This window comes from Stigmatopora nigra, chromosome 11, assembly GCF_051989575.1.
Source record: "Stigmatopora nigra isolate UIUO_SnigA chromosome 11, RoL_Snig_1.1, whole genome shotgun sequence".
Classification (NCBI taxonomy): Eukaryota; Metazoa; Chordata; class Actinopteri; order Syngnathiformes; family Syngnathidae; genus Stigmatopora; species Stigmatopora nigra.
The window spans coordinates 10,689,111-10,715,620 of NC_135518.1; the positions used below are offsets into that span (position 1 = coordinate 10,689,111).

Here is a 26,510-nt window from a genome sequence, read left to right on the forward strand (position 1 = left end):
AAAGAGAGGTGAATTCCAAGCAAGACTGGGGGAACAGACTCAGGTGGGAAGTATGGGAGAAGTAGAAGTTTAAGGGCAGACAATTAAGAGATATAAGAATGACGGAAGTGAGGGCTGAAGCAGCAGAAATGGGCGTCTGAGGTTGGAAAAAAAATCTGTCAGTTCCTATATTCCTAAGGGAGAAAACACTATGGGATTTTTATTTGGGGATTTGGCTGTCATTTTATATTTGCTATCTCGTAGGAGAGATATATTAGAGCATAAGCACATGTGGAAGAACATGCAGCCGGTACATTTCAGTCCCAAAGAAATTGACACCAAGGAAAATATGGCCGTAAAGAGAATCAAAATATAGAACAGATTTTTTTTTCACAATATGAGAAGGTGAGCAATTGTCTGGCTTTACTGGAAAGAGATGTGGTCACGGTAAGCTTTTGTGATATTACCATTGAGTGCCATTCACTGCGATAGACATCCAAAGCATTTTGAGTGAGAGCACTATGAACATCGATTCCTGACAGAATCCAACAAATTGTAGTCGATGTCTATCGTCGCCATTGGAAGTAAAACACTATTACTGAATTACAGACATCCCAAATGAAATACATTTGAGGTATATGACTGTCAATGGCAGTGAATAGTTATAAAATACCATTTATATTTAGCTACAAATGACGTTAATAGACGAACCTGAGAAAACAAACTGTTTTGACATTGACCATATAGTAGCTTTTGTCAAATTAGCACCTAAAATACAATGCTGAAACTAAGGAAACAAAGCCCAAATGTAAAAGGCTAAGTCATACTGGGCACATCAAAGGACAAGAACTGTGAATATTGGAGGCAACATTTCATTTTGAACTGGTTGACATGCCTTTCAAAAGTGCAGACTTTTTTTCTGTTAGGTATGTGAATGGAGTCCATGACTAAATATTTAAATACATGAACTCCCAAATGCCAGAAGGTCTATTGAAAAGTTCTTCATGCCAACAATTATGAAACATGACTCACATCAGATATTTTCCTGAAAAGGTGTAACCATATATTTCTGTTTTAATCTGACAATGCATACTCCACGAACCTAACATAAAAAGACCAATTGATTGAACAATTGAGAATATATAGATGAACTGACTTTGATTTCCAGATCCATGAATTGGTGTAAAGAAAAGCAGTCAAAAAAAAAAAAACATGTGTTGTGGGAACGGACCAGAAATGTAAGCGGAGAACATGATGGGGATTAGAAAGGCTCTGAAAGTCAGTCACTTAATTTCCTGGCTAACCTGGCTATGATTATCTCCTGAATGGGGAAGGACCGCTTGAAGTCTGGGACCAGAGTAATCCATGGTGACTAACCTCCACCTCTCATTTCCTTTAGATTAACTCACTCGACTACTTAATGAAATGGTAAAGGTGCACAGAAATTAATTTAAGGACAAGAAAGAAAAAAGTGAGAAGGATTGATTAACCATGGAGACCCACTATCCAAAAAAATAAAAACAATGAAAACCTACAACAGATTGCAAACCTGTCCCAAGATAAACATTTAGGAAAATACAACAAATGGATTGAATGCATTATTTGTATTTAGGTGGTCTGTGGAGCCTCAAATCCTGCTAATTATTGGAGTAAAATGTTAAACTAAACACATATTACTTGCTTGGAAACCAATGTTATTACCAAATGCGCTGAACGGGAAAGGCAAACTACATCATAATAGAATCAGCACAAAATAAAAAAAAAAACTGTTACTTAGGGAAATTCACTTCAGAGTTTGCCTGTTCTAAAAAATTTTGGCGGGTATTCCCATTTCCTCCAAGTGCCATCCCTTCAATAAAGTGGTGTATGCGGGGTCAACTGGGAATGCTCAAAGCTCCATGCATAATAAGAATAAGTGGTATGGATAATGGCTAGCTAGATGGATGGTCTAGTGTCGAGGCTCCACTATAATTGAGAAAATGTGCCAAAGTAAGGATTGCCAAGTTTTAAAGGAGCAAGCACTAGATAGAAAAGCTAAAATAGAAAAAGGGACAGGAGGGAGAGAGATCTAGTCAGAACAAATAACAGTTTCAAAGTGGGAAAAAACTCTTCTTTTTTAACCTAATGGATTAAATAGGAGAAATAAGAAAAAAAATATATAATATGTTCTTTGGCCCTTTAATATTTATTCTACACATTCTTACAGAGTTGGAAAATGTTAAGTATGCCTTTGTCGTGTTTGTCCTCCTACAGGAACCATATTAAAAGCAAAGTATATTTATTTCCCCTAATTTCCATTTTGAAACATATTTGAAAAACCTTCAGGGAGCCCCTAGGGCAGTGCTAAAAAGCCACATGCATCTCCAGATCCTAGGGTTGTCGACCCCCGGGCTACCTATTGTAGCGGACTGTGTGTAGAGTTCAAAATAAACACTCCTTAATAGAAAGGAAATAAATATATACAGTCCGTACACGTACATACACCAATTATAAGCAACTAGTGCTGCCATCAGCCTGACCAGTGTCATGCCACTTGACCAGCCTCTTGGCTAATGCCCTGCTATGCCACCGGCTGGGCCCCAGCTGGCCAATTAGCTCCCCCCTAGTGTGAAGAACAACCAATGAAAAATCCTTGTGAGATTTCAGTTCATCTGAACCCACAGATGGGCAGCCATAGATTTAAAGTGGGGGACCGGAAAAGGGGGAGGGCTCTGCTTGAGTGTGAAAGAGAAGGTGAGAAGGACTTGGCTATAAATCTTGGTCGCTCTTGTGACATCTTCATTGAGTTCGCGGTGGGGAGCAAATGTTCCAAATTCAAAGTTGACATGGAACTCTTGATTGGTAAATATACTAATAATGGAATACTTTCTAGCTGTGTATACCAACTAAAACGGTTCTGAATAAAATACTTCCTTTGTTTAACATGTCAGAACATGATGAATCATGCCTGCTGGGATCAAGGCCCAACAATCAGTCAAGTAGTCATGGGTCACCGGAGAGCAACTTTGACCTCAAATTTATGAAACATAATTGGAGAGAGTCATACATGTTCAAAAGTGATAACTCATGACATGTGGACTCATTCTCCTTATGGCAGAATACATGCATGTCCGCTGACGTACTTTCAAGTGTGGGACAAAAAAAACGACTGGGTGTTTCAGATATGTCAGCTGCATGTTTTCACCCTCTCAGTCAACATTGTGAGCAATCAGCAGTCAGACCAGCGAGGCACCAGTGCCAGACAGCGAGGTCTAAGTTATCCGCTAATCATATTAACATTCCTCGGCAATAAGACAATCTAACTCTTCTTTTCTGGCCGTCTGTCCAACTCTAACCCCGGACTTTCCAATCACTGACCATTCCACTCTTCTCAGTTATATTAAATTACCAACTCATGCTACTACAAAATAATTCAACTTTAATTCTGTGGTTGCATTATCGAGTTCATGCTCTTAAAAGTTAAAAGTGTATCGACAGACAACATCTTTAGTTGGCAATATGTAAGCCATTTTAGATCTATCAAACAATGACTGATGTTAGATTGCGTACTAGGAAGAAGTCCTTTGCTGACCCCAAAGATTTAATTGATTTCATGTCTGACCTCTTGCCAGGTCATTCCAAACCTTTCAACCCCTTTATGTGAAGCAGCTTGGAGCGGATTTATATGCATGCTTTGGATTGTTGCCTGACTTAAAAGTGGCTTTTATAATCATTTTAGCTTACTAGCACATCTGAAACTTGCCTTCTTGGATGTTGATGACTAAAACAGAGTTGCTTTAAAAAATGAACAGTTATGACATTGAACACAGTGGTAATCGGGCATATTAACAGAAAGAAAATGAGAGAGAAACAAATAAACAACTTTCCTATTGTTTTTACTGCTATAGAGCTTTTGCCTAAATTTGCCGTCGATTTTTCTGACACATAACACTGCAATACCATTCATCCCAGTCCAAATGAATGGTGTATCGGTATCAATGGCAGTGAATTAGTTAAAAAATAAGTACCACTTTCTTGCGTATTGGACATTTTTTTGATTACTTTTTATATATTGCAGGAGTCTGGTCCTAAAAGGGGATGTAAACTTTCATTAGTCACTTTAATTAAAAAGGTAGGGCGATGTCACATTGTATTAAAGCAAAAACTTGAGCTGAGTTGAACTATTTCTGCAGGCGTCTATGGAATGAGCCACCTGTTTTGGCAAGTCCAGTGCATAGATGGCAGATGTGTGCTTTCAATAAGTCAGATTGATGTCATTCTTGCATTTTTTTCCCCCTCATGGTTAATGTGTGTTGGTCCGCGGGGATTTCCATCAACCAGCCAGTTTTGCAATTTGTACTGCTCTTGAGCCAAATTATATAGAGACTGCATTTGGCTTGACTACTTTTTTTGTATTTTGGATATATATATTACCTTTTGGACACCGCTGCTGTAGTCGCAGAAATGTATACGTATGAAACTCAGTATCAGTGGACATTTGGTGTCTATTATTTAAGTGTTAATGGATCCAAATCTCTAACTATGAGTCATCCACTAATTGCTTTAGTCAGTCTTAGCAATGTAACCTTGTAGATTACCTCATAATGCAGGTTTCATGCATGTCTCGGTGTGCATGTGTGTAAGAAAAACTTATGTGTTTTAGCACTCAGCCTATGGGGACGCATTAAGAAATGTGGAGGGGGAGCAGATGCAAGATTAAAATCCAGACACAAGTGCATCTCTATTATTGACTGGGAAAGGGAAAGGATGTACATCTTAGTACTGGGGTGGATGTGAGTAAGTCCCACAGACAAGTGAATGTGTCTGGGTCCACTGGGTCGGCACTGATCCCATCTTGTCTGCTTTGGGGATTATAACCCCATGACCTGCAGCCAGGCTAAGTATTCATCAAGGCAAATACACTCTATTTTATGGAAGCCAGTTGAGTGTTGGAGGACTGTTTTAAGTTTAACTAAAAAAAGATTAAGTAGGGGAATGAGTTTGATATTTTCAGTGCATTATTGGACATAACCCTTTGCATTTGAATTTCCAATCTCATTTTTTATCTTTTGAATCAACTCCTCTGATTATTGTAGCTATTCATGACAAATTCCATTCTCTTAAATGAGATTCATCTTATTTCTAAGATCCCAGTGCTCTCGTGCATCTGGGGTATGACTGAAAAAGAAATTAGGCCATAATCCCTATCAAGGAATAATAACAAGAAGTTGCCATCTCTACTTAACATGAATTGGAAGTTCGACATGCTCACTAGTCAGACAACATGCATGCTTATTGCTTCAATGTAAAATTGCTATTTTCTATATTGGCCCACAAATCCATAACCATTTTAAATGCCTAAACATAACCAAGCTGGTGACATGTGGTGACAAACTCTGAACAACCTTTTCTCTGTACTGTAGCTTCTTAGGCAAGCTACATAATACTCTTGTACTCTTTCACCTTGACAAATCCATTATTTTTCTGGCTGGGCTACCCGCTTCTGCTTTCAGACTGCAGGTCATTCAAAGTGCTGCTACTCATCGGGTTTTTAAGAAATCTAAATCAATTCTGACCACTCCCTTTTTATACTCCCCTCACCATCTTCCAATTTGCACTGATTTAAAGTTCCACTATCACCTCAGGGGGTACTTTACTGAATTTGCAAAGTTGGACTACACTGAATCAAAAACCATAGTCCTTTTATGCGTAAAAACTAAAGCGCAAAAAACAGTTTGAATCCCATTTGGCTATTGGCCATTATCAGTTTTTAGTTTCATTCCTATCAGGCCTACTTTTTAGTTCTTTTGTTTCAGGAAATCCAATTGCTTTATCAGAACAATAGGTAACACGTGTTGTGTAGCAAATTGCTTTAACAAGAACAACTAACAATCTGAAGGCAGAAACCTTTGTTTGGAAAACAAAACAAGTCATAGAGAAATGTTACCTGATAGCAGTGTGGGAGGTGAGTTTGTACTGGCATACTTATAATGTACTGTTATTCTAAAAACATGTTTGACTCATCAGCCGAGGTGGAGCTGTGAGAATGTAACAATGATCTTGTGTTTGTGAAGCAACAGCTGGATGTGAACAAACAGATATGTCAGATGCTCACGCTGCATGCCTGAATCAGTGTTGTAATTGTACATTTATACACATTCTTGAAATTAATTAAAAACTCCACTTCACACTGCTTATCACAGGTAAATATTGCATTGTATTATAAAGTATAGTTAATGCACCTTCTAACTGAGAACCAATTGAATGAAAGTTAACCTTACCCTGTCCTTTTCATGCCCTAGTCGGCGAGGTTCCAGTTCTTCATATGTGGGCACCATTCCCTCTCTCTTTGCCATTTGGTATTCTTTTCTCAGCTGCTGGATTCGGTCCATATTGCTGCAAATGCAAAGGAAACACATATTATTGCAACAGTAATAGTATATATAGTTTTTTGAAGGTGTGTTTCTGGATAAGGTAGATTAATAAGAGTCACTAAGGTAACTAAAAAATCAAGAGTGATGTAATTCTTGGATGGAAGTCTAGAGAAGCACCAGTAGTGATAGAAAGTGACTGGAATTTGAAAGAAGTTGATAGAAATGAGTGACCAACTTGTTGACCAGGTTGGAGAGGATCTCTACAGGAAGGCCAACCCTCACCCTATTAACCATCACCTTAAAAATAAATGTGTACCAAGATAACATCTTTTAAATTGCAACATTTCTGTTTTTGAGATCGGCTAAATCTTCTTACTAATGACATTTTGCTCTCTCGCAGAGCAAGATAAATTCTTTGCTTGCTTGGCAGATCCCACCAATAATAATTCTATAAATGTTTAAAATGAGTGGCAAAATATGCTGTGTTAACACTGATATGAATATTTTAAAAAAATGTGCTCCATTAGTAATGGTATAAAAAATTATAGATCAGCAGTATGATATTAAATAAGAAATGTGTCATTAAGAGCTATAAATATTTATGAGCTTATGATAAATAAGCCTCATTTAATGATACACATTCAAAATCTGTTAAAGATGAAATAATCGGGGAAGTGGTTCAGCTTAGATAAATTGTAAATCATAAATATTGATATACTGGATAATATCTGCGAAATCGTAAAATCTGAACATATCAAGAAACATTATTAATTTAACAGTTAATGCCTGGTGTAGCAAAATTGAAATAGAAAAGATATAGAAAACCATATTTTGTTAGCACCTGAACCAATTTAATTTCAAAAAGATATAAAAACAAATTAAGATGTGCCTTTACAATAGTGCCAAGTAAAATATAGAAGGAGGAGCTTAGAAGTGGTGCAAAATGCCTACCTTGTTTTTTAAATAAGTGCACAACAATAGGAAACAAAAATACTGGCAAAATCACAACAATTTTAGAAATGACAAAAATGTAAAGCTTCCCATTTCACTGAGGAGTTGATGCGTATGATTTGCTTTTAAGAGTCAGTTTTGGCCTCCAGCCTTGAGTTTGACACCTGTGTTCTATCCTTTTCATACAATCCATCTTCTTGTCCCTCCCAGCCCTCTTAATCTCTTTATCATCTTTTTATCTCCATCGGCTGTGCGGTGGCTCCACCTCATCTCATCCTAAATCATTTTTGTCTCCCGAACCTCCCAAGCTTGTGTTGCGTTCTAATTAGCTGACATCTTCACTAATGAAGTTTGACAACAAAAGATGACCAAAGATGGCAGGTGGGTCAAAAAGGAAAAGCAGTGAAGGAAATAAATGTGTGTAGCAAAGAAAGACACTTTGTACAATGTAATTGCGTCATGAGGTTGGTACTCACACTCATACAGGTTGTGCCAAGGGCTCACTTTTGTCTTCAGGCTAACCGGAAGCGACACACGTTTTAAAAATCCACCTGACAGAATATGACACCCCGCCTTTTGCAGTAGCGCATAAGCACGGAGAGTAATTACGCTTCTGTCGACTGCCGTGACATCAATCGGACTGGCTGTCTAAATGCCGGCACGTGCTATACTCAGTGGTAGAAAAGGCCGGCGTCCTGTCTACACAGTGATCCGGATGTCTTTTTAAACAGATTGAAAATTATACATCATTTAGGCATAGCTTCTGTATGCAAATGAGATTCTGCACGTGGTCCAGTGCCTGACATAAACGTTTCATAGGTAAGCCAGACTGTTTACTTCACCTTTTACTTGACAGAAGGCTTATTTGCTTATTACGTCTGACAATATTCATTTGGGGTGGAGAGAAAATATAAGTACACAAAAAAAAAAGAGTATTGTTCCTTTGTGTTTCTTTAAAATGTAATGCAATTTTACGATAAGAAGTCAGAGTAATAATGCTGCCTTATAGATAGATGGTCTTTATAAAATAAATCTCTGCCACTGACTTTTCCATAAAAGGACATTACGTTTTCTGCTTCCAAACCAATTGAGCTTAGCTTGTTGATGGCTACACTGACTCATCATGTCTTACAAGTACTGCAGGATTTTGAAAAAGTCAAAAGATGCCCTTGATGACGACAGATTTCTGGAGTTAAAACCAATGTCACGCATGACTACAGATAAGACCTTAGCGTAACACACCAGTGCCTAGTACAAAAGATCAAAGGGTTAGCTGTCAGATTGCTCATCCCCAAATATTTGACTTTTCCTTAAGGAATTCAAAAAATATATTTTTTAAAGAGTTCATTCCAAAACAACAACCCCTTTATTAACTATTGATGCTAAGAAACAAATGTAGGAAAAAGAAAGCCCTAGCAGGCCCCATAACCCTTGTGAGGATAAAGCTGTTCAGAAAATGAATGAACCAGTTGAAACAAATACTCAAATGATTAAAAAGCAATATTCATATCTCCTCATATATTTCTTGTTGTAAAGGTTAAGCCAAACCCAAGATGTTTCATTTAATAGATGTAATATCCTTTTAAAGAATATGCCAATTGATTTATTTTCCTGCAAATAAAAAAGGTTCATATTGGTAAAAAACTTCAAATTGATTGGTCCCTACTTACAGGTTTTCCGGTGTTTGTCCCTGAGTGCTTCTGTGCCATTTCGAAATGAATGATGTGTCCTTCTACTGCCAGTGTGTGCTTTCACAATATAAAAAAACCCGATGTTCAATTGCGGGCGGATGTCCTTTGCATGAAATGTATTTTTCAACGTGTACTACTTGTTCAAATAGAGGGGAGAAACATAAATGAGAGGAAGCGAGTGGAACAGGGTGAAGAGAGGCCTAGAAAGGCTTCATTGAAGGAAGGAGAGCAGGAGAGAGGAAAGGATGGTAGATGAGTGCCTCTTGAGAGCTTTCCCTATTAGCCAGCCTGAATCATTCACTTTGAGTCCAGAAAAACACAAATGCAGGCTTTTTAAAAAATGTCCTTCTATCATCGCTTGCTCCCCAACCTCTTCTCATTCCTCTCTTTTATTCCCCTGTACATTCACTGCACCTTGCATCTCAATTTACTTCATGCTCCATTTTTCGCTACTTTTGCATCTCTCTTTTCCGTCTTCTTTGCTTCTTTAGCCCTCAAGAATCAATGTCACAAATATCCACATCTCTTGAATAATCCCAAAACATACAGGTTAATTTCCCTTCCCCAATCATAGCCAGTCATTCTAGTTTAAATCATTGGATGTCAATGTTGTCAGGCAATTATCAGTTGTGTTATGAATTCAAATCCTCTCATTGATTGTGTGCGCCTTACAGTCTAAAAATCACAATAAATGGAAGGTTTTATGGCTTAAAATTTGTGATTAAACCCCACTTTGGCAATGTCCCTGCTACCAGTCAAAGGAAAACTATTTTCCATATTCAATTTGAGGAAAACAGCAATCCAATCAGAGCAATAGTCAGTACATAATGAATGAGAATCAGAATAGCATTCTTGGCTTTTCCAATGGAAAATATCTAGCAGATCCAATAAAAGGGCATGAAATATTTAAAACAAAACTAATAAAAATATGGTATAGGATCTTCAAAGTCATAAATGTTCCCCAAGAGTCATTTTTACATTCTTTATGAAGCTCTAAACACAACTTGTCCCTTTGCTATCCTCAAAATGTCATCACTCACCGTCTTTGTCTCTAACCCTTCTCCACTCTCTGTATTCGGTCTTTTTTTATGCTTTTTAGAATAAATTCTTCCTTTCCCTCGCACTTCCTTCAGCCCCAACACACTCATTCTAGCTCTTTCTTCTCTCTAACTATTTTCTGCTTCATCTTCTCTCTGTTTTCTTTTCTTTAACTTCCCTACGCTTTATTCCTAATCCTACTTGACCTTCCATTTGGCCTCCTTTTACTTTCAAGACACTTCAAATCCCTCTTCTTGCTCATACTCACCATGGTCCTTGAACCTCCTTAGCGCTCACATTTTTCAACTAAGAAAAATGCATCTGGATTTTCTCATGCATTTCAATAAGTAATCAAGGGGGTGTATCCCTGTGGGATGTAAATATTAAAAGATACTACCAAATTTCCCAGAAAATAGAGTTGATACATTAATGGCACTCAAAGATGATCAGTAATAAGCGTTGCAAACCATTTCTAGAGAAACTGAAATATCAAAATTGAACTTTTATTGTTCTTGACAATAATTTGCTATTGATCAGTCTTGTGCACGTGCAAAAATAACACCTTCCTTCAAACTCACTTCACTCTCTTCTCTTCAGAGTGATTGCATTCTAATTGGTCAAGGGCCAGAGGTTGTTGTCGTTGTTATGGTAACCTGGGAGCACTTTGGATGGGCTAGTGGTGATGATTGTAGTGGAGGGGTGGCCAACATCCACTCAAGACTGTAGGGAGCATTAGACCAAGCTTTGTCAGTCACTTCAGAGAAATTGAGGGTTTTTGACAGTTCCACCTGACTATGTAACTGCACAAAAAAATGAGGGCAAAATAATGCACAATCCAGTTCAAATCTTTCTTAAGGGCAGAATATATATTGCTTCTGTTGAATTTCCCTGGCACATTCAAGCCTCCGTCTAGCTCCTTTTTGCCTCCTGGAGTCTCAAATCAAATACAATTGCAGGTGTTTATTTTTCTATTATTGCAATTCTGTGTTTAATAGGTTTACCAAATGTGCCAGCATTAAACACTGTGCCCTTTTCAGTAATATATTTTGGAATAGTTAGAAGTAAACAATATGACATATTTCTGCCGTGTGGTTTAAATGAATCCCCTTGGAATGAAATGTGTTTGTACAATGGCAGCGGCAGACTTAAATGTGCGCATTCTGGGAACAAACGCCACCCTTCACATTATGACATCGCTTGACCCCACAAAAGGGTGTTCATCTGAGACTCTATTCAGTTGAACAACAAAGAAAAGGCAACCTGTCATGCATTCCACCCTACTCCCCATAACACCATCAGCATTCAGGAGATGTGTTTTATAAAGTGTCGTACTATTAAAGTCACACTCCTAAGGTTCCTGAATACGTGACATAATAACAAGAGATATAGTCAGACTTACCTGTCACTGGATGTTGCAGATCCAGGGGGGAGAGCAGTCCCAGCCCCTTTGGGTTTGTTGACCTTTGCATAGAGCCTATCAAACTGGTCTTCTGGTACAGCTCCTGGGTCAGAACTCCGATTGTCTGGCCCAGAAAAGGTCACTGGAGCCGGGGGAGAAGGTGTCCTGATGTGGCCATGCTGGACTGTATTATGTGGGGAGGACTGAAGCAGTGGTACAGGTGGGGATATCATATCGCGATCTTTAAAGGATTGTATTCGGGCATATTGGGGATCCGTGTCATCGTCCTCCACATTTTCATATATGGATCGGCTAAATGGATCATTTAGTAGTTCAGGATGTCCTGCCTCAAGTCTAGTGAATGCAAAAGAAAATGTATAGTTAAATATTTTTTTGGGGGGGGAAACATAAATGATATAATAAATATTCCAAACCTCTGACGCTCTTCTTTCATCCTTTCAAATTCTAGGTCACTGAGTGGTTCTGACTTTTGACGCTGCAGAACAGTCTTGGCCTCCTTCTTGTCCTCTTTTTTCTTTCCAAATCTGAGCAAATGACAGTCATGTTAAAAAGGATAGGGACGAGAAATATAAAAATTTAACTATCAAGGGGAACATGGCAGAAAAGGTTAAACTTTTAACCTTCAAACTGTTCTAAAGACTGTTCATTTATAAATCAACTCATTACCTGCCATTGACCATGATAGACATCCAATAAATTATGACTTTTGGGCGTGGTTAAGGTAAAACACTAGTGTGAATTGCTACATATATGTGATTTTCTTCAAAAGTCATGTACATTCCCACAGTGTTCCTTAGTGACACACAAGATCTGCTATACCACAACTAAGTCCAACAATGCTCACGAGAAATATGACAGAACCACAGCCGCAAAGACTGACAGGCAGCCAGTTGGATGAACGCAAAAGCTCCTGCTATGTCATTAGTGGGAACAGAAGGATGACTTGTGAATATTCATGACCTCACACTAAATTCTTTACCACCACTCATTTGCATGTGAGGACAATTTAATCACAATTATCTACACAGGTTATTAGAGTACCATCTGTGTTAGAAATGGTTTGTGCTTGTAGGGGAAAAAGTAATTTGCTGGGTCTGACTTGTGACCACAAAAAAAATAAAAAATTAAAAACGCTGTCATTTCTATCGACTTACTTTAATGGTTGATTTGTTCATAAGCAATAAAGTGCCAAGATGTGCATTGTACATGTTTTCAATTTCGCAGCAATACCAAATGTACTTAAAAGGATTAGTCCATCACACTGTTCCTACACAACTCCCTCCAAGGTGTTTCCATAATTGAACCAAATTATAGTGCATTAAAACTGTAATAATTCCAAGTGTCTTGGGAAATTTACTGTATACGGCATCTAGAGCTACACAGACTGCCTGAACCCAAATTTGACTTTATTTTATTTTTAATTAATTTGCCATCGGCAGGAACATTTCCTTAATTTACATGATCGTGTATGATGGTAATGTTTGTGTTTGATAGTGTGGTTGCTGGAAATGGAGTGAAAGCCTGTTTGGATATCAAAGTCTTAGCGCACAGATGGGGATTACTAAAATAGTGAGACTGGGAATTTGCTAAACCTTGATGGATTTTTGTTGACCCAGCAGACATGGGATCTCTGCTTACTGAAGGTCAGAAATATGAGCCAACAGAAGGGGAGAGATAAATATTTTTATTTTTGACTGCCACTAGTGGCAATAGACTTCCAACTTTGGTCACTGCCAACCCTCCCAAAAGATTGTCCCTCACCACCAATCACCTATCACTCAACTTTCAAGTCTCTATTATTTTTATTCTACTGGTCTCTCCCATTGCCTCACCACCTTCCGCCGACCCTTGAGCAGATCACTGATTGACATTGTGCCACCGTGACAAACAAATGAATGCAGCCAGCAAACACACACGCATGTGCCCAGAGACACACTCACATCTGATTGGCAGGCATGACAACAGTCAGTGACACGCCAATGACTCTCTGTCACATTATTTGATTGGCAGCTCGGGTGTCCATCCACCCATTTCGAGTTTGTTCCCACTAATTATAAAACAAAGCAAGAGTCTGGTCAGAAGAGATTGGCATTTTTGCTTGATAAATCAAGAGGCAGCTACAGAACAGAATAATTATCTTCACACTTTAAAAATGTGAACTCCTAAAGTCATTCCGGTTGAAAGGCTGTATTCAAGGCATCACATTTTTGTGTGCAAATCTTCAATGAAATCCCACTGGTAAAATTTGAGCTACTATTAAACTACAGCAATGGTTCTTAACGTGTGTTATGAGTACCATCAGCATTCTGACTTGATGTTTTCTTTACCTCTACATTGTGTAATTCATAGCTCTTGTGACCAATACTCACAGCCCAAGATATAAAGAACCCATAGTAGAACTCAACAGGATGAATATTTTCTCCAGCCAGTCTCACTGACAAGCAAACAACAACTAAGCTGCCCGTAAGGAGTGCACCTCAAGCTCAAAATGGAGAGAGCCAGTATTAATGGGCCCCCACTGTTATGACAGGATAATAGTCTCATGGATGGAACATTTTAAGTCTACCAGAGGTGTCACATTTGGACCAGCTGGCGCAAGCAGTGCGTGAGGAAGGAGCGAAAGAAGGCACTGTGAGCACAGCTGCAGAACATTAGCGGGGTACGCACACCACATACGCACAACAGTGATTCACGGTGACCATCAGCCAACGACTTGGCCACCATCTGACTCTGTGACCAATCGCAATGTGAATAATCATGATCTTTGCTATGCATATTCTTTCCAATGTATTTTTTACCATTATTAGTCTTAATTCTGATTCCTTATTCTTCTCCACTCACACACAAGAGAGTGTCAGATCTGATTGGCAGATGGCAGCAGTCTAGTTGACAGAGCCAGCTGTCCACTTTGATTTTAATGTGTTAAAGAGAATTTAAATGAAATTGCATTGAAGCCTTTTAGCAATTCGGGTTGTATTATCCAGATACTTTGCAAAGTCCATCGCGAGGTGAAAATGTTCAACATCTTTTTTCTTTACAGATGGTACACGGACAAATGAAACTGTAATTGCAGGTAAAAGCAAAAGTATGAATGCTGAACATAATTAAGATAATTACGCCTAAAACCAGGAACATTAGGAATATGTCCTACTATTCCATTCGCTACAGAGCATTATGGTATACATTTGTCCGTACTCCAACGAGGCAAATCTCAGCCTAGATGGAACTCTGAGCAGCACCAATTTGCCCTCTTAGTCTTCAACCATTACGTGCAATCAAATGCAGATAGGGAGCAGAGGCTTGAAGGGAAAGAAAGCAAGGGAAAAAAAATTGAATGATACCAAGATTACAGTGCTACAGAAGGAGCAAGAGCAAGAGGCTACATATAAAGGGAATGGAAGTAAGGAAAGAACAAAGGCTGATGACCCAGTTAATTAAAATGCGAAATGAAGAAAATAGGGGCCGCAAGACATACACAAAAATGGTGGGTAGTGTTTTGTTTAATACAAAATGTTGTTCATTACCATGAAAGTGCCACTGAATGAATCATTGGTGTTCATTGACAGTAATGGAAGAAGCAGAGTTGCTCTAAAAATTCACTATTAATAGTTTGGAGCCTGTGCCAGCCAACTATAGGCAGCAGACAGGGGACACCATGCATTGGTTACCAGTTACCCCCCCCTTCGAAAACCGATGACGGCCCGGGGAGAACGTGCAAACACCACAGAGAAAGATTGGAACCCACTTGGGATTGAACCCTTGATCTCAGAACTGTGAGCCAGACGTGCTAACCACTCGTTCAGATCAGATTACGAGCACATGTTTTTCTAGAGATAAGTATCGAGGTCATGTTTCATGAAATCCCAACATTCATGATCAAAAAACGCAAGGGGTAGCAAGTTAAAATTAAAACAAGGTCTACAGTGTTCAGCAAAACACTAACCCATTGACAGTTACTGTATGTTCCTACCGTACCTCCCACTGAAATACGCATATATAGGAGTTAATTACATCAAATAGGTCCAACAGTTCAATTTAAGGACAGTTTAAAGAAATTAGTAGTCTGCTACAACAGTGGTCTTTCTGTGCCCCTTATCACGTAATAGCGCTTAACAAGGGTAAGTGCTATGTGTGTTGATGTGAGCTATTCAATTGACTATACAGAAATTATAATTATATACAGAGTTCCTTATAGCACCTCATTCAGGCATTTGGAACTTAGATGTTTTTATTTGATGCAAGGCTATCCCAGCCATAATGAATTCGACATCCATCGCTGTTAATGGCAGCGATTGAGTTTTATAGTAGTTGTGGTTACTAATCAAAACATACTTCAGACTTTGTAACTTGCCCAGTTTTGCTTGGATTGATACCCAAAAGCAACTCTGCTAGATGTGACCGGCCTTGAAATCATTAAACTATTTTGTGGGTAAACTAAATTTTCTTCAGAAGCTTGTAGAAGGCAATAAAAAATAATAGGAATTTGGTTGTATTAGGGTGAGTTCAAGTGTAGTTTGTAGATTGTGATCCTAGATTGGGAATGAAAAAATGGGATGTCACTTATACAGTAGTTTATATCACCTCCAAATTGAACTAATTATAAAGGATCATCAAGAGGACTTATTTATTTTTACATTAAATGTCTGAGCAGTGATATTCTGTTTTTTCAAGACAATGTATTGACATATTAGCATATAGAAGGTAAAAAGCCTCACCTCAGCAGGCTAAAGCCAATTTTCTTTGACTTCTTTTCAGTCTCCTCAGACTCCTCAGCTTTTTTTCTCTCCTTTTCCTTTTCTTTTCCTTTGATTTTCTCCTTCTTTTTAGTTTTCTTTTTCTTTTTCTTGTCTGCTTTTGTTTTCTCCTCCCCCGGATCCCCTAACCCTTGGCGCGAAGAGCTGCTTGCTGGCGTTTCACGTCCTGAGCTCTGCTCTGATCCATCTAAAAAAGAAATGCAAAGAAAATGACAAAGCGTGGGAAAGGAGCACTAAAAGGCAGAAAAGATCTAACCTAATTTTCTTCACTTAAACTTCGCTCAAAATCAATGGAACCTCATTGACTGAAACAACTGTGATTTTAGATCAACGTTTAGGACTAAATCGCAGAAATGTCAGTTTTTAGGTCAACAATGTCAATGTCTCAAAATCTCAATCAGTAATCATTACTAGCAAGCATACAATGGCCCTGAAGCAAACCATACCTACCATGACAGACGATTTACATTACCATACCCAAATAGCAAGAGGAAACATTTTTATACTAAACTTGTGAACGACATCATTGTGAGGGCACATTCAAGGACTGTTCTTTGTCAATTAACAGTGGCTTCCAAAAGTTTTGAACAATTAGAACCATGGTGACAGACACAACCTGTGTGTGTGCGCAGTGTTGACATGCCCTATTAGGCCCATCCTGTGTATAGTGTAGTGATCTGAAACAGGCCATCTCATTACTCTGGTGGTGACTGATAAGAGTTTGCTGCTAATAACACTAGTGGGAATTGAGCCACACCTCACAGTGAAACAAACCAAGCAGATAGCATTTACCTCCTGAATAAATATTTAGAACTAAGTCAGAACTTAAATATTGGCTAAAATGCTGAAGGGCAGTTTGCTACATTGCTTCATGCAGTTTCTGTTGACAGCATTTCTGTGGGCTTTTTTTTTTTAGTTTTTTCTATGTCAGAGGGGAAAAACTAAAGCGGGCATTTACACACTCTATTTGTACTACCAGTGCTGGCAGTGAATTATCAGTTTTTCGTGGCTCTGATGTTGCTAGGCGTCCATTCAATTTAGTTTGGATGTCTATCACTGTTAGTGGCTGATCAATCTAAACAAATATTTTCCACTCACCATCATCTTCTTCAGGTGGCCCATCATAGGACTTATCGATAGCTGCCCTAAAGCTTTCGTTGCAACCTCTTCCTCTGGTCATGTTTGGCCGAGGGCGGTGAAAAGCCAGTAGTTCGTTCTTTCTGCTGACCTCGGACATAGCAGTTTGCAGACTTTCCAACGAACAGGATTTTTTTAAGCCCAGAGTGGGGCCCAGTCCAGAAGGAGTTGATGGAGCTAGAGAAAATAGTAGAACACAAAGATTCAGTCAAGAATGGTTGTATATGTGATTTATCTACACAAATAAGAAGATATTAAAAAAAGGTGATGATGGTGTGGTGAAATATGAAACACTGGTCTTGTGAGGTTTAAAATAGGGACAATAGTACAAAAGAAGTTGGCCAGGAGTCAGAAAGCCAATAACATAGGTGTCCTTTTTTTAAAACTAACGGCGCCAGGAAGCAAACCTTCGATCTAGTTTACAGTGGCATTGTTTAGTTTGTGATGGATGTGTTTTCTAGAGTCGCACAGGTTCTCTATCAATCATGACTCCATTGAAAGATATTACTAAGGGAGGAAAGGGAGCAACAAAAGGAAAAGATGAACAGAACAGAGTCGATTGCAAGAAAAAATACTCAGAGCTAACGACACCGTACGTGTAAGTTGGACCATCTGGTGGATCCAAAGGTGATGTAAAGCGTGGAACTGACTGGATTGCAAAGTTTTAACACGTTCAGATGTTAAAACAATAAGAAAACAGTTGCAACCGAGGGTGTTATTTTTCCAAAAGTGTGGATATTGACTGTAGAAAGCCGTTCTATATTTAACTGTTTCATATTGACTTTACTGTAACAAGCAAAAGCTTTTCTTTGCCTCAATGTGTTACATGGGGAAAAAATGGATGGGAGGCATACAACACCACGAAGGCAACCAATCAGGTTTATACTTTCCAACATGGTGACGTGGAGGAAAGGGAAAATGGAAAGTGGTGATCAAGACCCTGCTGCCAGCTCAAAATACATTTGTCCAGGTTAACATTATGCACCCCCTTCACACACACACACAAACACATACACACAGATACACACACCTGATGGCTTGAGATTGTCAATAGGATGCCACTTTGATTCATGATAGCTAAAGCAGAATCACTTAAGATAATGATTCCCTATACACATGACTGGTCTTGCAGTGTTTGTATGTGTGTGTATTTTGTCATGAGATGAGAAGTCTGATGACTACGTGACTGCAGCATCAATTCTGGCCCACCCGCATCCAAACACACACATGCATGCATGCATAATGTACATTGGATGCTGGCAGGAGAGATGGACAAGGGCTGTGACTGGTGTTGCTCCCATCCATAAACATACCACACATTATGCGCAGATGCCAACTATAATTATATTTTAATGAAGACAATGGCCAGAAAATTAAATTGTAACATAATATGACCATTAGTGAGTGCCTGGTGGAAAATACTAAATTAATGTCCAGGGGAAACCAACTATTAAGTTGGAATTTACGTATTTATATCAACAACATTAAATGTTATTATGCTTTTGCGATTCCCTGCACATAAACTTGGAATTGGAATTCTAGTGGGAATGTTCACATACAATCCAAAACACACACACACTTTTTCATAACATTTAAAAAGGATATAGGGTATTATGTGATGCACTACATATATAGTTACTACCTCTAGTTTCAATGTGTCAGTAGTATTAGGATAAATAAAGCCAGGTTCTATATGATATTTTTTTTCTATTGGGGGGGATCAACAATTCTCTACGTCTAATACCGTCAGTTTAAGATATTCGTTACAGAAAACCCCCAAAGCGGTCTATTTCGCTGTCACTCAAGCACACTTACTCTCCAACACAAAGTATTTGTGCATAGCAGGATTTGTGTCATCAATGTAATTACTGTGGTCTAAATGTAAGATGATAGTATTAAGCTCCTTTTGAAAAGTGTGTGAGAAACACAAGAGCGCACAAGACAGATACATAACATAAGTGATTAGTTGGAAAGGCTGCAAATATGGAACTGGCAGAAGAATACAGACAGTAAGACGATGACATGGAAAGAGAAACAAAGACAATGAGGAATTATAGCAACGAGAGGAGCATGGCAACAAGAAAGGAAGTACAAAAGTAAATCAAGTATTGAAAATGAAACACAAGCAGATAGGCTGCCAAGCTATCTCTGAGCAATTTTGTTGGCATCAAGTCAAAAGGCTACTTTCAAAGTCAAAATTACTCTTTGGAGTAACAGCTTAAGAGCGAGCTGCAGCAACACAACCAACCGAGTAGAACAACAAGCTTCACTTCAAGAATGTTCAAGAACACTGAGTAGTTTCTCAACCAGAGATATGTATTAGTAAGCAATAAAGCTTGATTACCACTCCAACTCCTAACTAGAATTAAATACATTTTAATCCTAAACACATCTCTACAACATATAGAGACCGAATGAGGTATGCATTAACAATCGTGTCAGTATGAACCTGGAACTCACCACTCGTCTGTGTTGTAGATACGAATATTTAAAGTTACTCCACCTACTTTGTTCGTTTTATTTCTAGTTTCTGCATAGCAGCCGGTGAGTCAACAAACTAGTCGGTCCTGATTTGTCCTTTTCTCCTGTTTCTGATTAATATAGGAAACCAGAAGTAAGCTAGGTAACAAATCCGCCTAACAGTTGGTGGATAAAATAGATTTAAAAAATGTGGTATCATCGTTATTCTCATACCTTTGAAGACTATTTAGTTATTTTCACTGAGCTGAATGGGCAGATTATTGCAGTAGCATGAGCTGCTTGATTTAAGTCCAACAATAAATCACAAAGCAAGTCTGCAGTGTAAAAGTCAGAGAGAAGACTATTTGCTCTGTGTATGCTACTATTACTTTTTCATAAGCTACATATTTCAAATACCAATCAAGCTCTACTCATAACTTAAAACTAATCTTACTTAGGCCTCCCAAAATAGATGCAAGAACGCCACTCCCTTTAGAAAGCCGAAAATGTTCCTCGAGTTTGATTGGACAACATATTGAAAAAAACCTTAAAAATCAGAATGGCTTCTTTGCTTAATCCCTGCCTCGAGGAATAAATGTTAGTACCAGAAACGCTATCAAGATGATCCTCTATCTGATAGTTCTAGTTCCACAACATGTATTTTACATAACCGCTTATCTTGTGTAATTCACATCTTAAATAACCCTAGAAAAAAAAACAAGTACAGATAATGTTGCAATATGGAGCTTATATTTCCTTGGCCCTTGGTGATTGCTGAGACTAAGAACCAGCTCTATTATTAGTCCTTGACGGGAAATCCCATCAACTGGTTTTAATTCTATCCAAGCACTTCCTCACAGTAAATTGGAGAAAATACACAATATCTTTAGAATCCTCATTTTGTAATAAACCATTGATCAAAATAAACTACAATCATTAAACTCTTGATGTGTAACTGACCAACATACCAGTAGTCATTGAACTAGACTTAAAATGTATTTGTATTTTTTAAGACAAGCCCCATTGACACATTATGCAAGGTAATTAATAAATAGCATTATTTTTCATTATTTCCTAGAAAGATTCTCTACTCTTTGTCTTTGCAATTTTTCTGTGGGAAATCCTGCCAATGGTAAAACTAACTCATGTACGCTCATTAAATATTCATTCTTAGAATGTCCAACATCGACATTAAATATTTGTAAATGTGCACTTAATGACACAATGAAAATTCTTGCTACTCTCCTCCATGTATACTCAAATGCTCTCAAAAATACATCACTTAAAATACAATAAAATCTCTTTAGTACAGTCACATTAATCTGAGCTTGATTCTTCAACAAAGAAACTTCTATAATTTACATTTATGGATGTACATTAAAGACCACTATTATAGATAGCTTCAACTCATATTTTTACACAACACCAGCTCTTTATAAATGAATCCATCATATGGGAAGATACTGTCCAGACACTCACTTGTCAATGAGTAGTGTGTAAAATTTGATAAAGACAAATGGGTGCACCAGCAAAAAGGGACAGCAGTGACCATCTACTGATTACTGCTCACTTTTATTGGCTTAGTGGAAGAGAGGGGTCAAGGGGCATTCAAAATACAAAGTGGCAGCCGAGAGAGCACCTGAACTGTGTTTGCAATATTAGCCCTTCATGGTGCACTCATTCAACTCACAAGCTGTCATTGAAAGTAGTACAAGATGTCAAAAGATAAACATTCACACCCGTATCTCCCAGTTTAAAAATAATTAGATCAACTGTTGTCAATGGCAGATTTGTGTTAATGGTAAATAGTCTCTTTTTCATTTATTTTTAAAATGTATCACATACAGTCCTTTTGAGGCTGTTTTATTACCAAAAACGGAAATTGTGCAGACAAAAGAAAGTTTCTCCATGCAAGACGGCAAACAAAAATTGCAGTCCAAGGCTTAGAATGTTTTGCCCTTTGTGACTGTTAAGAAAATATAATGTTCAGTGTTACAAACATGTAGACACCCACAGAGACTTACAAAGATGTACTGCTCTCTCCCCACCAAATCAATATATCAATCCATAAAAGCCTAACTAGGTGGCTTTCAGCTCGAATCCTGAGCAAAGCCAACAAGATGCCGCAAGACAAGGAAACAAAGGACAAGAAAACCAAGACAAATCTGTAAAATAATAATAAAAAAAGGTGACAGCAGTAAACAATCCCAGAGACGGCGGATATAGAAAGACATGGCTCTCTGAAGACACGTTTTTTGGCAGTGTATGCGACTGTCATCAAAGTCAAAGTTGCACGAGGGAGAGATTCAGACAATGGACTGCGCCAGTCTCCCTCAGCATCATGTACAAACACATTTTCAGGGGGCTGTTGTTCGTTCTAAGCCCCTCTGCCTGATTGTCAGCTTCTAAAGCCTAAATGCTGTTGGCAAGAAAAAGACTGCCAGGGCAAGTAAGAGCACAGAACTGAGGCTATGAGAGGTGGGCGGAGGAAGAAATAATTGGGAACGAAAAAGACATTAAAAACTGAACATTTAACCGACAGCTGAAAAGTATTTACGCCAAACAGTAGTTCTGTGAGAAGGTCACTAAAAAAATGTACTGGTTGTCTGTTTCCAACATTCTGACATACATTTCAAATGCAGTTTTCTGCATAAATTAATACATAAATACAGATATTCATTTGCTCATTACATATTCAGCTTTAGGCTCTTCTAATTATTACGGTAAAAGACAAACCATAAGTCGAACCACTTGCTTTTTTGTCCTATCAGCAATATGCATAATATGTACTATTTAAAGTTCATTTAAAGTACTTTAGGAGAGACCAGCTGTACTTGAAAAGGTTAGGCTCGATAAAATATTAGTGGTGATTTCATGCTTTATCTTTTGATGGCTATCTTAGTCAGTAGAATCATGCTATAGTATTGAATTTCTGTCTATTTAATCAAAAATGGATGCTGAAACTTGATCATTCCAGTCCAAATTGTTTTGATGTCAATAGCTATCAAACGCAATGACAGAGTAAAAAAAAAAAACACTTGCAGTGAGAACTGCCATTTATGTCAACGCTGTCTTCTCATATTCTACTAAAATGTAATACAATGTGAAGTGGGTTATTTTCCAGACTGTGATGAAATATTTCCATCATCATCATCATCATCATAACACCATATGGAAAAAATGAGCATCAAATGTGTGTTGCTTTTTGGGGTGTGGAAGGGAAAAATAAGGGGGGAAAGTCATAGAAAAAAAACTACATTCCTATCAAAAGCTGCTGATGTTATTCTTGAAAGCCCACCCAACTTTGCCCACCCGTTTACCAACGTCACAGTTCTCCCAAAATCCTGGTAAATCAGGTTGGAAAAAAGGGGAGGAATGCAACTGAGCAGAATTTTGTGTGGACGAAGAATCCATCCAGTAATATCTACTTTGCTACTTCTTTTTAATCAGACCGCTGCATGTTTACCGTTTCATGTATTTTTACAGTAATCCTCTTATTTTGTTCAAATAATACACATATACTGCTTCATAGCATATAGTATTACTTCACTAAGACATGACATATGAAAAATAGATTTGGATTAAAGAAAGAGGCCATAAAAAGTACCCATATATTGTATATGTATATGTTTAGAAAATATATTTTTCCCAAGTGAGTTGAAGTATATTCCCTTACCTGCCGTGTTTTCAACAGTCGATCCTACATGGCTCTTATCTGCAACAGAAAAAAAAACAATAATTAAGATATGTGAACCATGCAGTGGAGCAAAGTTGAAGGTTGTTTTTATTAGGAGATGATCTCTCCTTGATCCCCACAATTTCCAAGGATAGTGTCCAACTTTCCAGAGTGTGAAAGTCCCCTCTTCTCAAGCCCTCCACCAATCTTGTCATCAGACCATCTGATCTTTTCCCTGGGATGTTTAGTCAGCATCGTAGCTAGCATTCATCACCAGCCCTCACTTTCCCCTTTGAACATATCAATCTGGGCTTTCATCTGGAAGACTCCGCTTTACTTTTGCCTTTTTTCCTTTCATGTCGTTACTTCAGCAAACACTCAACTAAACCAGCTATGCTGGCTATTTTCCTCTCTATTGGACATCACTCCTACCATAATTGTCCCTAGTCATTTTTATACTTTTCACCTGTAAGAAAAGCATATTTGAGCTCTATGTGGTGAACAAAAATAAAAAAAGAACAACTGTAGAGCAGCACTCTGCCAAATACATACTAAAACCACAAAAACCAAGTAGTAAGTGGTTGTGTGCTACGAATATTTTCCTAATCAAACGCAAGCTTAAAATGTAATACTAGCACTGTGCATTGATGTGTGTGTCTGACCACATCAGCTTGTGGCTAATTTTTATGACTGCTGCAGCCGCCTGGATTTTTGGCAAATCACTGTGCAGCTGCTTCGGTTCCAAGCTGATAAAGTGTAAACGCCCAGACCCGCAAAGTTGAAATGTCTCATTTCATTTGAAATTCAGTTGGCTCAAGTTTGTATAATGAGGCTTTTATTTTAATTGAAACATCCAGCGGCATACAGTAATATACAGACGATTAAATAAGATAGAAATATTCTATTTTAAACAAGTGTCAATCATTAATAAAGAGAAATATTTGTAGACGGTAGCCAGTGGAGTAATGTAGATTGTTCCCTTATTTAAATTAATGGCCACTGTCCTGATGGCTTCAACGATATTTCATGAATTGACTCAAACCATAACAATATCACAAATAACAGTGAGGATGATTTATGTCACTTTTCTTTGTATGCATTAGATGTCAGTATAGATATATATCTCAATGTGCTTTCCAGATGCATACAGTAGCCGCTATGCACAGCTGAGAATATTTACATTAACAAAATATGAAATAAGAAGAATGCAAAGAATGTAAAACATTAAAACCACCTACCGGTGTGAGGCTGGTTGGGAGTGGAGCCCAAGTCTATGCTACGAGAGCCTTTGACATGCTGAGACTGAAGCTGGATGTCATATTGGGACACAGATGCTTCCCTAGAGTTAACAATCATAAGTCAGGTTTATGTTTTTCTAAGGTTTTTAATTATCTTAACCCAACTCACCTTTCCTGTAGGTAGTTATACTGATGAGCAGATGTTCTTAATTCTCTTGTATGTTCATTTTGCTCGGATTCTTCATCCATGTGAGCATACCTCGCAAATGACCCTGAAAAGCATGACAGAATTGGATGAAAAGGCATACATATTTTTAGAAATGTACAAATTTTTACAAATGCTAATGTTGTATAATGTAAAATAGAACTCATTTCAATTGAAATGAAATGAATAAAACCAGCAATATACCGTGGCTATGCCTCCAAGTAACACTACACTACTACTCTAAACATTTTGGTTTCTTTTTTTAGGATTATAAGCATTGTTTTTTTTCTTTTAGATCTCATCTCAGGACAAGTACAGTCACTGAAAAACTGCATGGGTCAATATTTTGCATGTAGATGATTCCAAATTTGAACAGCCGTTCATTGCAACATTCTTAGCATCATTATCTTCATCTGAATATTCCTGTTTTTCGTCAAAGTGAGTCATTTCTCCACACTGCCAGCACCTTAATCAGCTCAACTGTCAAAAACACATTCTTGTTTCACCTCACTCGCACAAAAATCTGTTCTCACCGCCTCCCACTCTTTTGATGTGAAAAAGGCATTTGTTCTGTTAAAGATAAATCACCCGGAGCTTGCTCCAGTAGCAGATGTCCATCCTTTTCGCATTCACAGCACGCTTCATTTGCAAAGTGACACAGAGTTTGAAATACACACACTTAGTAGGAGAAGAGCCTGAAAAAAAATGTCCTCACTGTTATGTGGATGTGAATGACACCGTAGATGAGGTGAATTTGAAGAGTAAGGTCGGACGTGTTTACCGGCTCCAGTGTAAACACACAAAACACACACACTAACCCACATTGATAAGACAGTTTGATGGCGGAGAACAATTCCCACATGGAAATACAAGCGTGCTTACTCTGCCACCCGCACATTTGCACACCCCAGACAGAGTACACACATTATAGCAAAGAGCCTTCTCGCACACTGATACCGACTATAATTAGTATATTGTGGACACTCCTGTGTGCTCATCCACCAAAAGAGAATAGGTGAAGAAGTTCAACATTGGGGGGAAAAAAATGAATACTGTACTCAAATAATAGAAGAAAGTTTGGAAAAAAAGGAAGGTGAAAAGGTATCATTTTTAATTAAGTTTTGATAGATGACAGTTTGGCTTTTGGTTATTTTTAGTTTGTTTTATCTGAGAAACAGCGATTAGTTTGATTCCGATTATTAACTTGGAGAGTATTTGAGTGAGCTTTCTGGAAATGAAAAGCAAGCAAGAAAAGCTGCTAAAACAAAGAAAAATGTAACATAAAGGCAGCTTTTGACGGCAAAGGACATCCAATCTTTTTTAAATGAAAGGAGTTCAATACAGCTTTTAAGCTGAAATCAACAAAAATTGTGTATTTTATGTTGAGATATGAAATGCAAAATGATTGGCTGTCCTGTGTGCTACCATAAAAAGTCAATCAGGTCATGTGTATCTTCCTTGACAAACAACACTTTTGTATTCATAAAAAAGCATCTTTGTTCTCCTCGTTGGGTAGGAGGCATTGCTATTGCTACTTGGGGGGGACGAGGGTATGGTTTCAAAGCCTTGCTGATAACAAAAATTCTATTGAGTCTGATTGGACTTGTA

At 38.0% G+C, this 26,510-nt stretch overlaps 1 protein-coding gene across 1 annotated transcript in view; it reads right to left on the reverse strand.

Annotated features, from left to right (window-relative positions):
* Nucleotides 1-26,510, reverse strand: part of LOC144204423 (partitioning defective 3 homolog B-like) — a 71,498-nt gene that overhangs the window by 16,659 nt on the left and 28,329 nt on the right. Inside the window, exons 16-23 of the mRNA XM_077728418.1 lie at nucleotides 24,867-24,969; nucleotides 24,701-24,798; nucleotides 23,460-23,507; nucleotides 17,285-17,500; nucleotides 16,148-16,373; nucleotides 11,846-11,956; nucleotides 11,412-11,765; nucleotides 6,240-6,354 (exon numbers count right to left, since the gene is read on the reverse strand). Coding sequence (XP_077584544.1) covers nucleotides 6,240-6,354; nucleotides 11,412-11,765; nucleotides 11,846-11,956; nucleotides 16,148-16,373; nucleotides 17,285-17,500; nucleotides 23,460-23,507; nucleotides 24,701-24,798; nucleotides 24,867-24,969 — 1,271 coding nt within the window. The remainder of the gene's footprint in view (nucleotides 1-6,239; nucleotides 6,355-11,411; nucleotides 11,766-11,845; nucleotides 11,957-16,147; nucleotides 16,374-17,284; nucleotides 17,501-23,459; nucleotides 23,508-24,700; nucleotides 24,799-24,866; nucleotides 24,970-26,510) is intronic.